We start from the raw sequence: 14,437 nt of genomic DNA on the forward strand, positions 1-14,437 counted from the left end.
TATAATTTTTTATAAAGATAATAATTAAATATTCTGTTAGAACTCAATGATTATCCTAATTATATTTCAGATTTTCTATATTCAAAGTGGATATTTATCCTGTATTTGATTATGTTTATTCGCAATTAGTTACACGAATTTAAAAATGGAGCTTTAATAAGTTATACTTGCGTAAAATTACTTGTAAACTTGAATGTTCAAGTAATATGCATCAATAWACAGTACTTTATGCATATAAATGGTTTTTAAAAGTTTTTATCAAATGTTTTATAATATAGTATATGCATGTATAGTTATAGTTATCTTGAAATTTTTAAGAGGTACAAGTTATTATGCTAAATGTATAGACTTTAAAGTTTGCACATATTAAATTACATAATCAAAAAATGTTAAAAATGTGTTTTTTTTTTTTTTTTTTGTTACAAATTATACCATTATAATTTTGGATCGTTTTGATTGTTTAACTTTTATTGTCATACAAAACATTGGACAAATCTTGAGCATGTAGAAGCTTATGATTGTTATTTTGGATCTTATTAAAACTAAACCGAACAAACCAACTCAATATATTCCAATTGTATGACGACCTTTTATGTACCTCTTAATTTTTGAAAATGATAGACCAGTAGACCTTACTATAAGGTCTGAATGTTGAAAATGTTAGACCAATATTCAAATTTATGCTTATAAAGATTGATATCTATTCTAAAAGTCTTGCTTTAAAAAACAATTGGTATTGATCTTGACTGGCTGGAAAAAAAAAGCAACTAGTAAAAAGCATTTTTTTGGTTGCTATTGTGAAGAAACTCACCTGCTCAAAAATTCGATTCTTTTGACCGAAAGTGAATAACCTGAATTACCTGGCTGGGTTTGTGGAGGAAGGAAAACATAAACCTGTAATCGACTCAACCGAAGAGGCTTGGGCCAAGAGCATCATGTTCTTATATACACATACATATCTATTGTAAACCTACTTTTTTTTTAACTATTTTACAACTGTTGTTTTTTTTCTTTCTAACAGAGTTATATAAGTAGTGTTTTATATGGAAAAATATTATTTATATGACTTGATTCCCAATTGGCGTGTTTAAAATCAAAAGCATACATTTTTAAGTATTTACGAAAATACCATTATGTTTTATTGAGAAACACATTTATAACATATTCTTATCTTTTGATGAAATGCTAGCATCTGAGAAAACCATTGAAAATAATTCTTTTACTGATGAACCATAAACTTTAACTTCAAAATCACAGTAGCAACCAATAATAAAATTCTCAACTTGTATTATATTCACAAATTAAAAGACTTTCAAATTAGCCACTATCATTTTCACCGTGATGTCTAAGCCAACTTGCTTGCATCTTGATTAGTCTCAAGAGCTTTGGAAAAATTAGAACTGGTAATTTTGAGAAAGATCTCCATAACAACATCATCTGCTAACCATTTGCACACAAGGAAACATGTTTTTCACAACGTTAACATTGATTTGCTTTGAATTCTGTCTCACATTCAACATAAAAATGTAAAATGGATCAGCATATATATTTTATTTGTACTAGGTATTTATTCAAAATTTACACTGAGCTATGTTGTATGGGTATACAACTAGCATCAGGATGGACAAAAAATAGACAAAAATAAAACATGGTTGACATTTTATGTTATCGACTTTAGATTGAGATGCACACCGCAGCATCACACGGCCCTATGGCCCTATTTGTAAAGTAGCTCTATTCCTATTTAGGGAACGAAGACTACCGTACTGGCTTAGAAAAGAGAAAAATATATATAGCATACATGTTGAAGATGTTCTCACATTGTTAAAATGATTATTACAGATTAAAAAAAATATAAGATCATTTTCAACATATTTTTCTAAATTTCTATAAAACTAAGAGTCGTAATTAAAAAAAAAAAGTTACATTCAGCTCTAGCAACTATTCAATTTTGGATAATACAATATTGATTATATTACTAAAATATTGCATACATGTAATAAAATAATATTTCTCTTTACCAGACATTTAATTTCAAGGTTTATTATTGGTTAGAAATAACAGTAAATATTTTAACTCATTTTAATCATCTTTTGGGAGTTATACAGATTTGGAGTATTTCTGGACACCCTTTCTCCTATATTCTTTATTTTGGAGATGTTGTTAGCACATTTTCATCAAAATCTCTAAAATATTTGTTTTCTTTCGTTTTAAAAAATATGTTGGAATTGAAGGGTGATGTAAAGTTGATCTTCTTCTTCAGGCAGCATATCCATAGCCATCCTGCCCCCTCACGTCAACGGTCAATCCCACGAGCCTCTTATCCATTCTCTCTAATTTGATAAGTTTCAATACTTGATGTATCTCATAGATTCAAAATATGTGTTATATCTACATTTATTGTGTACGTACCTGAATTAATTTTATGGGGTTCTGAAGTTAAGCAGCTACAAAACTCCAGTAATCCTGAGAGGACTTAAAATGGGTTAATGAGAATTTTAAGTGTGTAAAATTTAAAAGATAGTGTTATTAGTATATCTTTAGATGACGCTAGTAATAATAGTGATATGATCAGCTACAAGCATGCTTTAAATCTGATTAGTGATGGTAAATAATTTTGTATTACGTTTGTTGTCATTATTAAGTGCATATTATGCACCTAATTTTATGTAGATTAGTTGCGTTTTTAGTGCATTTCAATGTTTACTTTAATTTAGTGTCTGCATGCATTTTTTTTCTTGGTCTTTTTTTTCTTTAGCTCTAATCATGAATTTATTTGTCTATTGTTCACGATCATGAAAAGTTCATTCACGGTTGTGAAAAAATTATGTCTGGTATTCTATTTTCTCTGTTTGAATTTAATAACTGTGAAGGATTCTTTCATGGACGTGAACGGCGTTTGGCAACCCACGTTCTTAAGCGTCTTTTGGTCTTTTTGTCGAGTTACTTGTAAATTTTTAGGCTTTCTTTGTCATGATTCATATTAGGTCTGTCGATCGATTTACATCCAATAGATGTGAATAGAACCGAATCGATCTAAGTCTGGGCATACTCCTCAAGATGATGGGTATCAAATCTTGCTTTGGCCACTGCACCCAGCCTGGCATGAACCCATCTCAGATCAATCATTCATTGGATGTTGGATTTTGCCAATCGAACCAATCCGATTAACATTGGATAACCGATATAATCCAACTCAATGGATGATTTGGATCAATTCATTTCATCCATTTGATAATTTTGTTGGATATCTATTGGATTGCATTAGAATTTGGACCCATCCGGCATCCAATGAATAATCAGATTGGATTAGGTCCATCCAATGTGTTAATTCAATCCAATTTTCCAGCAATGAAACAAACTGATTAATCACATTAATATGTGCTAAAACAAACACAAAAGAAATTATGATTTAAGCAAGTTGAAAACAAATAATTGGATGAGAGTGTTTATCTCAACCATCAGATTTGTATATAATACACATAAACATTCGACCAAACTCTTAGCAAGAAACATTTTTGTTTACCTTAGTTTACAAGGTACATATCTGATATAGTTCACTTATCGGATATTACCTCATCCGATTCTATTGTTTATTGGATTAAGATATATCACTCATCGGATATATCCTTGAACAATTGAGTTTCATCTAAAAACAAATAATAAACCATAATCTGATTAATTCCTTTTTTGGATGAAGGATATCTATCACTCTGTACTCATTGTATATCCGATGTAACTATTTCATAATTTTCTATAGCTGGTAAATCTGGTGTATGCTTATCTCTCGGATATAGTTAAAGGTAGGATTGTTACTTATAAAAGTCTTATAATTGTCTGTATTGATCCAAAAGCAAAATACATTCAATAAGATCGAAGACTAGTTGAAGTGAGATCAAGATCGTCACCAAAAAGGATTGGTTTGTCATCTAGCTGAAAGAAGATCAGTTAAGATAAAAAAATCATCTAATAGTCTAACAAATACTACTATTGGCAAGCTGAATCTTGAAATACAAATTTGGCCGACAAGTTTGGTTCACCAACTCTTCTACTTCTGTTCTTGGTATGAGAACATGTACAACATGTCAGCCTAAGTAAGTACAAATGCATCATATGATTTGTACTTTGTTTGTTTTACTGTTACCTCGACATACTTAAGGATATAATAAGTTAAAATTGTGTCTACATCAAACTCAAAGGTTGAAGTGAAGAGTAGCATAATATATAGATCAGCCACCCAGAAGAAGACACACAGAAAAGTTGAATATAATGTGTTTAATACAATGATGACTATAAAAGGTCAACCTTGGCATTCATTGCAATTCACACGATTTGAAGAAGTTGAGAGTGTTTCTGAAGTAAATTAGACGTCGAAAAACTTCCTTAGTTCTTCGGATCTGAAAGAGAACCTCTTTTCTCCCTCTTTTTCAGTTTAGCAAACTTGTTACAGTTAGTTAGTTTAGGATCACAAGTCTTACTTTTCTAGTTTTCGCAACATATCTGTAATTCTTTGTTTTATACAAATTATAGACCAAAAAATTAAAAAGTGAAAATCTGTTGTGTTTGTATTTAACTCCCACTTCTACAAACACATCATGTGTAAGTCATTACTTCTCAGGACCACCAGATTGTTGGATAATAGTTGGATGGATAACTAGATAGTCATTGCATAGTTAACTAGATGTGTATTTGGATGTTGGTTGGTTCGATTCGGTCGGCTTTAGTCGGTTCTGAACTGCCTTCTAAGAACCGATTGATCCAAATTCGATGTTGAAATTTTCAATCTGATCCAATCCAATTACAATTGGATATCCAGTTATGATTGATCGGTTGACTTTCTACACACCCCTGATTTATACACCATTAGTTGGATCTATTCCAAAAACTCCCTAGTTATGTATTTTGAATTTTGTGGAAAAAAGGCATCTAATTTTCAAGATTTTCGGGTTTGATTCTCAAGTTTTTGCATATTTTTGTTTAATTTGAATTCCCACAACTTCTCTAAGTTGTTTATATTCTTATATCTTAATCTGTTTTCCACTGTCCCATTGTAGTGGAAACATTCTTAGGGGCTTGAAAGGTACTTATTTTATTTCTTGAGTGCCCTTATACTTTATGAAACTAAACTACAGACACAAGTTGGTGTTTGTTATCAGTTAAGGTGACATCGGGTAAACATCTTGCATTTCAGATATTTATTTTGGAAGGAAAAGACAATGAAAAGGGTCAAACACGAGACCTATCTCTGTAAAAGCCAGGGAACCGACCAACAAATCTATAATCTTTTTTCACTAAAAAAGTTCTAAAGATTTGTTTCTTATAATCAAATGGTGTTACCGCTTAAAAAGCCCTTAAAGCCTTCCGCCACCGCCCATACCAGACGTTTTTCAAACCGTGTTGACCAACCCTTTGACCATCAGGTTTTTCAGGATCGATCTATCTACAGTTTAGTATCATCTTGGCATGGATTTGTATCGACTTGTTTAAAACAATGAACGTCATGAGACCATAAATATTCAGTATTTCTGAATACGGGTTCATATTTGCTTATCTTATTCAGAAATTATAACAAATCTATCATTTTAAGAATTATCATTTATATATTTTACAAGATTTACAACAATTTCATCCCCAAAATACCCCTCCCCCATGATAACTCTTTTACCCTACCAAACCCGTTTACGGTATTCCCCAAGTGCCCAAAGTGGATAAATATTCCTGTATTGAGCATAAAGCAGCAAACAGTTCTTCATGTACACTCCCGTAATTTCCTGATTCTCAAAACAAAATTTATCAGTTTTCAAAATAACTTTGACATTTCTATTTTAATTTGTTACAGAAAACAATTATTCACTTCTAAAAATAAGTGTCTACTTTCCAATTCTACCCTTAGTTATTAGATGGAGAATTTCATTTCTTTACTATTAAGGGTAAAATTGTTATTTGAGTAATTAAAAAGTGTAATAATTGCAATTTTCTAAAATTATGTTTTTTGTTGTGAAAATGTATTTTGAGACGGGGAAGTAATTGTTATGGTTTGATTTGTTTTTAAGAGGCATACCTGTTGAGGAAAATCGCCGTTGTCCATCTGACTGTTAATCAACAGTTTTGCTGCTTTATGTAAAGGCGTTGAATCTCTTTCCACCTGGTCGTTCGTTTTAATTCGAAACGTTAAGATCAATAAAGTTTTGAGCTCTGATGAATCGTTAAAAGAAAATCTTGGAAACTAACCTGCCCGCTGAACATAAGACCGAGCATAGCCCATGATGTTTGCACCAAATTCGTTCGGTTTCCGTTCAACGGTGTATATACCTTGATGATTAGGAACAGAAAAGGCTTTAGAAGTAGCAAATTTGGTTTTCTAACAACTTACTTTCGCCTTTGGGTTAATAATTTCATTTTCCAAAATCCATTCTTTCCATTCGGGTCCATTTCAACAAAATCCGTGTTATATGATGGCAAAGATGTTTAAGTGTCTTAATAGACCGAACTTAGGTTTGTAAGACCAAACACTTGTACATCTTATCCAAAAGTGTAACAATAAGTTTATAGAGCGTTTTTGGACATCTTAACAAGTTTTTTATGATAATTTTAAAAGAAAGCTTTGACATTATCTGAAATCATGTCTTATAAAACAAGTGTGTATAAAAAAGATGCGTTCATATGACACTTTCCAAAAATGATTTATAAAAAAAATAATACAACACTTTATTTTTCAAAGGTGGCCTAAAAAATTTGTTAAAACACCACAACTCGTCATACAAATAAAATGGGTAGCACATTTACATAGGACGCACAATGATTTGGTCATATAAACCAAAGTCTTATAAAAACAATCTATTAAGACATTTTTGACATCCTTTAAACCCGTGTGTGTTATAACAGCTCTTTTAGAAAGGGATTTAGAAGGGATTATCCTTATGGATCATGTGGTTGTTAAAAAATGAAAATTGATCCTTTTTGTGTTCATAGAGAAAATAATTACCTCAGTAGGGCAAGACAGGTGGCTTTCTCCCCAACCCCCCTCTTCGTTCTGTATCGAAAGTAAGAATTTGACACCTTTACAGACTGTTTCGCTGTTATCGTATGTCTTTCCAGCGGAGCTTAAAGCCCTTAAGGCAAAAAATGTTCCATATATGAAACATACTCCCCAATAGCCATACCTATCATAGTTATAAAAAAAAAGGCTGAAGAATCTGCCTGGGACATAAATTAAATGACAAATTGCATCAAAATGTAACGAAGTTTGTCTTATTTTCTATTTATGGGTCATTTATTAAACGCTTATCTGGTAGGTGCTTACCGGGCAATTTTCCTCACTGGATGAACATGGAAAGACCCAAGAATCTTACATGGTAAGAGTGATGATAAGGATAAAGAGTCTTACTCGGTAAGTGAGGGTGACGACTCTTACCTGGATAAGCGCTTACCATATATATTGTTGCACACGATACCATTTTGATACACTACAATTTTACCTAGTTGACTCCTAATGGTAAGTGCTTACCGGGTAAGCATTTAGGTAAACAACCCTTAGTGTAACAATTAACGATAAAAAAATCTCAGTTAGGGTAAGAAACCTTCAATTTTTCCTATTTTGTACAAATTTTGCCTGATAAACAGGTTAACCTGTGGAATTGGTTGATTTTGATGTGAATTAATGTGACACTTTTTCACATAAGTATATATAATATTTTTAGTTTCAGACACTTAAAATAATAATAAATTATATTAGCTCACCATGAACCATCATGCCATTGTGTTTCTTCAAGATATCGTATTCCTTTCGAAATCGAAAGTGTGATTTCTTCCTTTCTGTGTCTTGGATGGAGACGACTGAATTCTATCAGAGCTCCGATAATGGAAGCTGTAGTCTCCACGTGCCTAATTCGCCAAAAGATAAGAGGGTACACAGTATTAGTAAGATATTCATTACAGTAAAATTGGCTTTATATGATGTCAAATATGTCTAAATGTCCTAAAATATTGTTTTATAAAACCAGACAATAATACGTCCTAAGTAAAATCATTGTAATAAGTTTATAGAACGTTTTTAGACATAATAACAAGTTTTTTCATGACACTTTTGAAACAAACCGCCCTATATTCCTATTATTCTTTTTATAGGACATTATTTGAAGAAAAAAAAATGTCTTATAAAAAGACACGTTCATAGGACATTTCTCAAAAATGTTGTATAAAAAACTAACATGACATTTTATTTCAAAAGTGTCATAAAAAACTTCTTAGACACCCGATAACATCTTTACATATGATGCACAATTGTTTGGTAATATAAGTTTAAGTTTTATAAAGCAGTTTATCATGACACTTAGACATATTTTCGTCTTACAAAACCAATTTTGTTGTGGATACCCTGAAAATGATAAGAGGGTAGTAACGATTATGCTAGAGATTTACTCTTTCTCAACGACAATATCTGCAAAAATCTCTGAAGGATTAAGTAATTGTAGAAATGGTTTCGGAATCGGTGGCTCCCAAACCGCAAATCCTCCGCTTATTGGACTCTGGATCGAGAGACACAAAAAGGAAGTGAAGCATATTCACTACGTATTATTATTTTGTTGAAGTAAAAAGATAAATCGTCTCATATGTATCTTACTTGCATGTAAAGAAGCACATTCACTGCTTCGTATAAACGGGCGGTTTTATCTTTCTCTCCGGCAATTTCTTCGGACATCTGTGATAGTAACAGCAGACACTACAAGAAAATATCGATCAATGACCATGTTTTTTCTATTATTACAACAAAATCAGCTTTACAGGCCACCAAATATGACTAAGTGACTTAATAAACTGTTTTATAGGGCTTAAAAGTTTATAGAACCAAACAAGCGTGCATTCTATGTAAAATGTGTTCCAATAAGTTGATACGACGTCCTAAAATGTTTTTTATAATACTTTTGAGATAAAACATCTTATTAATCTTTTTATATCTTATTATTTAAAAAATGTCCTATAAAAAGATGTCTTTATAGAACATTTTTCAAAACTGTCCCAAATACTTCCTAACAACTTCTTGTATCATCTTTACATAGGGTGCACAATTGTTTGATTCATATAAACTTAAGTCTTATATAAAATAGTATATTAAAACATTTAGACATATTTATCATCCTATAAAATCAGTTTTAAACAGTATAATATACAACATATACCTTTAGTGCTTCAGCTGTACAGTCTGAGACAGTCCATCCATGATCTTGATCAGAAAAGGTCCAAGATCCTTTAGTAAACTGTCTACACATTTGAGTAAAATCTCCTGAAGGGTTTTCCTTAACCTGCATATAGTTCACTTATATAATCAGAAAACCCATAACAAAAATCTTTAAGAGTTAACTACGTTTTTTCGTCTTCGTGGTCTATAATTCATTGTTTTTTTCGTCATTATGATTTACAGTTCATTATTTTTCCATCCCTTGTACTAAACATTAAACCACTAACTCCCCCTTACTCCCACAGGAATGAAAACATCAATGAATTACAAACCACATGAAGGGAAAACCGTAATTTCAAAAACACAGAGACGAAAGTCGCAATTTTTTAACAAACCACAAAGACGAAAACTGTAGTTCACTAAAATCTTTTTAATAAAAGAAAGTAATGCATTCTGATAAGAAGCAATTATTATTATTATTTTATATATATAGAGAGAGAGAGAGACTTGAGATCATGTGAGACCAAGAGTTTTTCAAGAGACCCGTAAAACCAATTCTCAACCCTTGGATTAGATTTACAATCTGAACATTCATAATCACAAAATTGTTATCGTGCAACTTTAGACCATTAGATCATTAGCTTATAAAGTTGATCAATGAACATAAATTATTCTCACAAAAAGCTCTTGGTCTCACGTAAACCCAACCCCTATATATATATATATATGTATGTGTATATATATGTATACGTATATATAGATAACCTGTGATTGTTGTAAGTAGAAGTGTGCCTTTTTAAGACAATCACCAAATTCTTGTGGCATATTACTTGCAACAATTGCTTGAATAGCAAGAGCACAATCCCACACTTGACTACCAAAACTATGCATTGTCATTCCATCTTCTGCAATCCATAAATAATCTGGTATTCTGCCCACATGATATTTGAACTCATCCCCATTTGGATTTTCTGCCCACCAACACATCATTTGTAGACTCTATCCAACACAAAATTTGAAAAAAAAAAAAGTTAAATCAAGTTCGTTCCTTAGCATGTTAAATGTGAGATTTTGAACAGGGTTCCTGAAATTTTGAGTCTCAAATTTACATGTGTTTATAGTTTTTTATTGACCTGTGTAAAACTATAGCCGAAGTTATTTAGGTTCAAATCATTAATTGTTTGGTTTTAGGTTCAAATCATTAATGGTTTAGGTTTAGTTTCATATTGTTAATCGTTTTAGGTTTAGCCCATTTTTGTTCTTAATATATATTCTTTGTTATCTCATTTATGCAATGTAATCAAAAGTTTTGGATGTAGCAGGGCCTCCAAAAAGATTGGAACGTCCCTGCGTCAAATATGTCTAAACAACTGCAAAAAGATCGAGTTTATAGAACTTAAAAACTGGGTAAATATCAAAATAGACTATTTAATATGACTTAAGTTTATAGATACAAACAATTGAGTGTCTTATGTAAAAGCGTTGCAATAAGTTTACAGTACGTTTTTAGGACACTTTTAAAATAAAGTATCGTATTAGAGTTTTTTTACATGACATTTTTGAGAAATGTCTTACGAACACATCTTTTTATAAGACAATTTTCTTCTTCAAATTATGTCATATATAATAGATTTTTTAGGACCTTTTGTTTTCAGAAGTGTCCTTAAAAACTTGTTTAGACCCTCAAAAACATTCTATAAACTTATTGCAATGATTTTAAATATGATTCAGAATTGTTCGATTATAAACATAAGTCTTATAAACCCGATTTTGTTGTAGAGGAATGTTCTTATAGACTGTCTTATAGGACTTAAGTTTATATAATCAAACAATTATGTGTCATGTGTAAAGCTTTTACAATAAGCTGATACAATGTTTTTGGTCGTCTTAACAAATTTTCAAGATACTTTTGGAATAACGATTTTTATTTGTCTTTTTACACGACAATATTTGAAAATTTGTCTTATAAAAACAAATGTCTTATGAAAAAAAGATTTATATATGACATTATTTTCAACAGTGTCTTGTAGAAAGCTAACAGGACAATTTAAATATTTCAAAAATCCCCTAATAAACTTATTCCCCAAAAACATCATATCAACTTATTATAACACTTTGACAGTGACATAGGAGGCCCAATTGTTTGCTCTTATAAATTTAAAACCTTTAAAGCAGTTTATCAAGACATTTAGACGTATTTGACGTGTTACGAAGCAGATTTTGTTGTAGAGTAGCAAATACGTTCTATTTCTAGCTAGCTAGGTTACCTTTTCGACGCATCCTATCGTCATGTATCTAGTCTCTTCGGATTCGTAGCGCATTAGATCAACAACTCTATCAAGAGATCTCTCACGTAGTTTAGAAAACGGCCAATATTTAAGAACCGGCTCAGTAAGGTAGTGAAGGGTATGCCATAACGCGTCTTGAAGAAAAGAATGCGGATAGTAGAAGTCCTCCTGCAAACCAAAAAACAAATAAAATATAAAATTAGTTTTATAGGATGTCAAACATGTCTAAATGACTTAATAGATTGCTTTGTAGGACCAAACAGTTGTGCATTAAGTTGATAGGATGATTTTGGACGTCCTAACAAGTTTTTTATGACACTTTTTAGATGAACTGTCCTATTAAAAAAGTAGTTAGGACATCCGTCGTCTTATCAACTTATTGTCACACGACTGCATAGGATGCAAATTGTTTGTTCCCATAAATGTTGTCACATATAAAGCAATTTATTAAGATATTTTGATATTTTGACGTCCTATAAGACATATTTTGTTGTAGTGTGAGTTTGGTGCATCGATTAGCATGCAGTCACCGACCTTACAACATTTATTTCGTTGTTTATTCCAATTGATATCATCAAACGGAGTGGAGTGAATTTCCTTTCGTAACGATGAAACAAGATGCGTTATCGGCCCTTGGATTCTTTTTCCGTATAAATATGACATCGGCATGTAGGTCGTCCGACAGTAGCACCACATCTCAGCTGCGTAAAACATAAGGATATATAAAGAGAGTAAGACCGAGCTTGAATAATAGTTGCTAGTTAGAAAATGACAATACAACAAAATCAGGTTTATACGATGCCAGAAATGGTTAAATATTCTAATAGATTCTTTTGTAAGATTTCAGTTTATACGACCAAACAATTGTACATCATGTATAAAAGTATTACAATAAGTTTATAGGGCATTTTTTTCTTCTAAATAAAGTGTCATGTTAATATTTTTAATATGACATTTTCCAAAAATTGTATTATGAAAACAAACGTCGTATAAAAAGGTGTGTTCATAGAACACTTTATTTCAAAAATGTCCTAAAAACTTTATTAAGACGTCTAAAAGTATTATATGAACTTATTGCAATACATTTACATAGAACATAAAATTGTTTGGTGGTATACATAAAAAACAGGTTTTATAAAGCAGTTTATTAAGACACTTTGATATTTTTGGCGTCCTATAAACCAGATTTTGTTGTAGTATGTACAATTACCGGGATGGAAAGGAAATGCCGATGGGAAAAGCCAGAATTCTGGTGGCAATGGGTTGCAGCCTTCCCATTCATACACTCCAAGTACCTATATATGTAAATAATGGAGAAACATAATATATTAACCGTTGTTTATCAAATACTTACCCAGTAAATGCTTATCAATAAAATTTAATATTATCATTGATTTACTGGGTAACATTTTAGTCCACCAAAACAGTAGTCTATGCAATAATTTACCTGGTAAGCGCTTACCATGGTAAGAGTCGTCGCTCTCACTTGCCATGTAAGACTTTTAGTCCTTGGTTCGCTCTTACCGGGTAAGATTCTTGGTCCTTACCATATTCATCTGGTAAGGTAATGTGACTTGGTGTTCACTTACCCAAGTAAGTACTTGGTAAACGGCCCCTAGTCTTTGTATATGATATTATTAGAAAAATGTTTTTAAATAATAAAATATCTTATAAAAAATGTGTTTATTGTACGGTTCTTAGAAAACGTTAATACGTCACTTTCTTATAAAAGGATGCTAAAAAACGTGTTAGGGCGTGCAAAAGCATCATATAAATTTATGGTAATACATAGGACACAACATACAGTTGTTTGGTCCTATAAACTTATGTCTTATAAAACAGTTAATAGCTTCTCCAACAGCTTCTCTATAATTTCTCTAAAATAAAAAACTAAAAGTCAAAATATTTCAAATAAATTAAAATCAACTCCAACCTTTTCTCTATTTTAAAAATTATATCATTAATTATATTATTTAAATATTCTACAATCAACTCCAACATCTTTTCATTTCTCTCTCTTCTTTTTAGATTTTAGAGAATTCTCTGTATTTTGAGTTTTTTTCATGATTCTCTATTTTAGAGAATGAGATAGGGAAACTGTTGGAGCATTATATAGAATAAAAAGCTGATTTTCTCTATTATAGAGAAGTTGTTAAAGATGCTTTAATTATTAGTACAGTTTAATATATTTGTCGTCTTATAAAGCTGATTTTGTTGTAGTATACAATAGGAATATGGATTTGATAATTACTTACCGAAAGATAAACCTTTCCCCAAGAGGGAATAGAGGTTGCACCTCCATGGTCAAGTATCCATTTGCGGGCTCGAGTCATTGCACCATCGTTGTCGTCTTCTCCCTCTCCTAGTATTCGTAAAGCAACGTAACTCAATGCAGATCCAATCATCGTGCTATGTCCCTCGATATAAAACCCCCATCCACCGTCTTCATTCTATACATTTATACGACATTTTGAATTATATAACACGATCTCCTTTTCGATAGGGCGAAAATTAATATAAGGTAGAGAAAATTAAATTAGAGGAATTCGATTGCTTACTTGATGATTATAAAAGTATCGTATCATCTCTTTCTGGTGTTCTTTACTCAACACCGTATTAATGGTACCACTTACGTATAATGCGATCAACTGCAAATTGTTGGAGTTATTGGTAGCTTAAAATATATAATAAGGCTCACAAATCCAATTTTATATCTATGTGTGACGGGTTGTTACAATCCAAGTCTTAGCCTACGTGAGACTCTAACTCAATTCCTCCAACTGAGGCCAGACAAACGGAACTGTCTAAAAGTGTCGTGTCTCTAGAGTGGTCAAAATTGACTCTGATATTATGTGAGAATATATATATGGAACCCCATTAGATTACTTTTCAAAAGAGCCATTGATGAAAGAACGAATGTTTCAACATATGTTTTGTGTGTGTGCACGTGTGTGTGTGTGTATATATATAT

At 31.5% G+C, this 14,437-nt stretch overlaps 1 protein-coding gene across 1 annotated transcript in view; it reads right to left on the reverse strand.

Moving 5' to 3' along the window:
- Positions 1–5,566: 5,566 nt before the first annotated feature.
- The window catches only part of LOC112511749 (dammarenediol II synthase-like), a 12,763-nt gene continuing 3,892 nt past the window's right edge, over positions 5,567–14,437 (reverse strand). Inside the window, exons 4-17 of the mRNA XM_025117477.1 lie at positions 14,025–14,114; positions 13,722–13,916; positions 12,677–12,761; positions 12,001–12,167; positions 11,446–11,634; positions 9,944–10,177; positions 9,180–9,302; positions 8,624–8,722; positions 8,422–8,528; positions 7,741–7,884; positions 6,986–7,163; positions 6,232–6,312; positions 6,062–6,145; positions 5,567–5,771 (exon numbers count right to left, since the gene is read on the reverse strand). Of these exons, the coding sequence (XP_024973245.1) occupies positions 5,667–5,771; positions 6,062–6,145; positions 6,232–6,312; positions 6,986–7,163; positions 7,741–7,884; positions 8,422–8,528; positions 8,624–8,722; positions 9,180–9,302; positions 9,944–10,177; positions 11,446–11,634; positions 12,001–12,167; positions 12,677–12,761; positions 13,722–13,916; positions 14,025–14,114 (1,881 nt within the window). The 3' untranslated portion in view covers positions 5,567–5,666. The remainder of the gene's footprint in view (positions 5,772–6,061; positions 6,146–6,231; positions 6,313–6,985; positions 7,164–7,740; positions 7,885–8,421; positions 8,529–8,623; positions 8,723–9,179; positions 9,303–9,943; positions 10,178–11,445; positions 11,635–12,000; positions 12,168–12,676; positions 12,762–13,721; positions 13,917–14,024; positions 14,115–14,437) is intronic.

This window comes from Cynara cardunculus (genome assembly GCF_001531365.2).
Source record: "Cynara cardunculus var. scolymus isolate 2C chromosome LG 4, CcrdV1, whole genome shotgun sequence".
Lineage (NCBI taxonomy): Eukaryota > Viridiplantae > Streptophyta > Magnoliopsida > Asterales > Asteraceae > Cynara > Cynara cardunculus.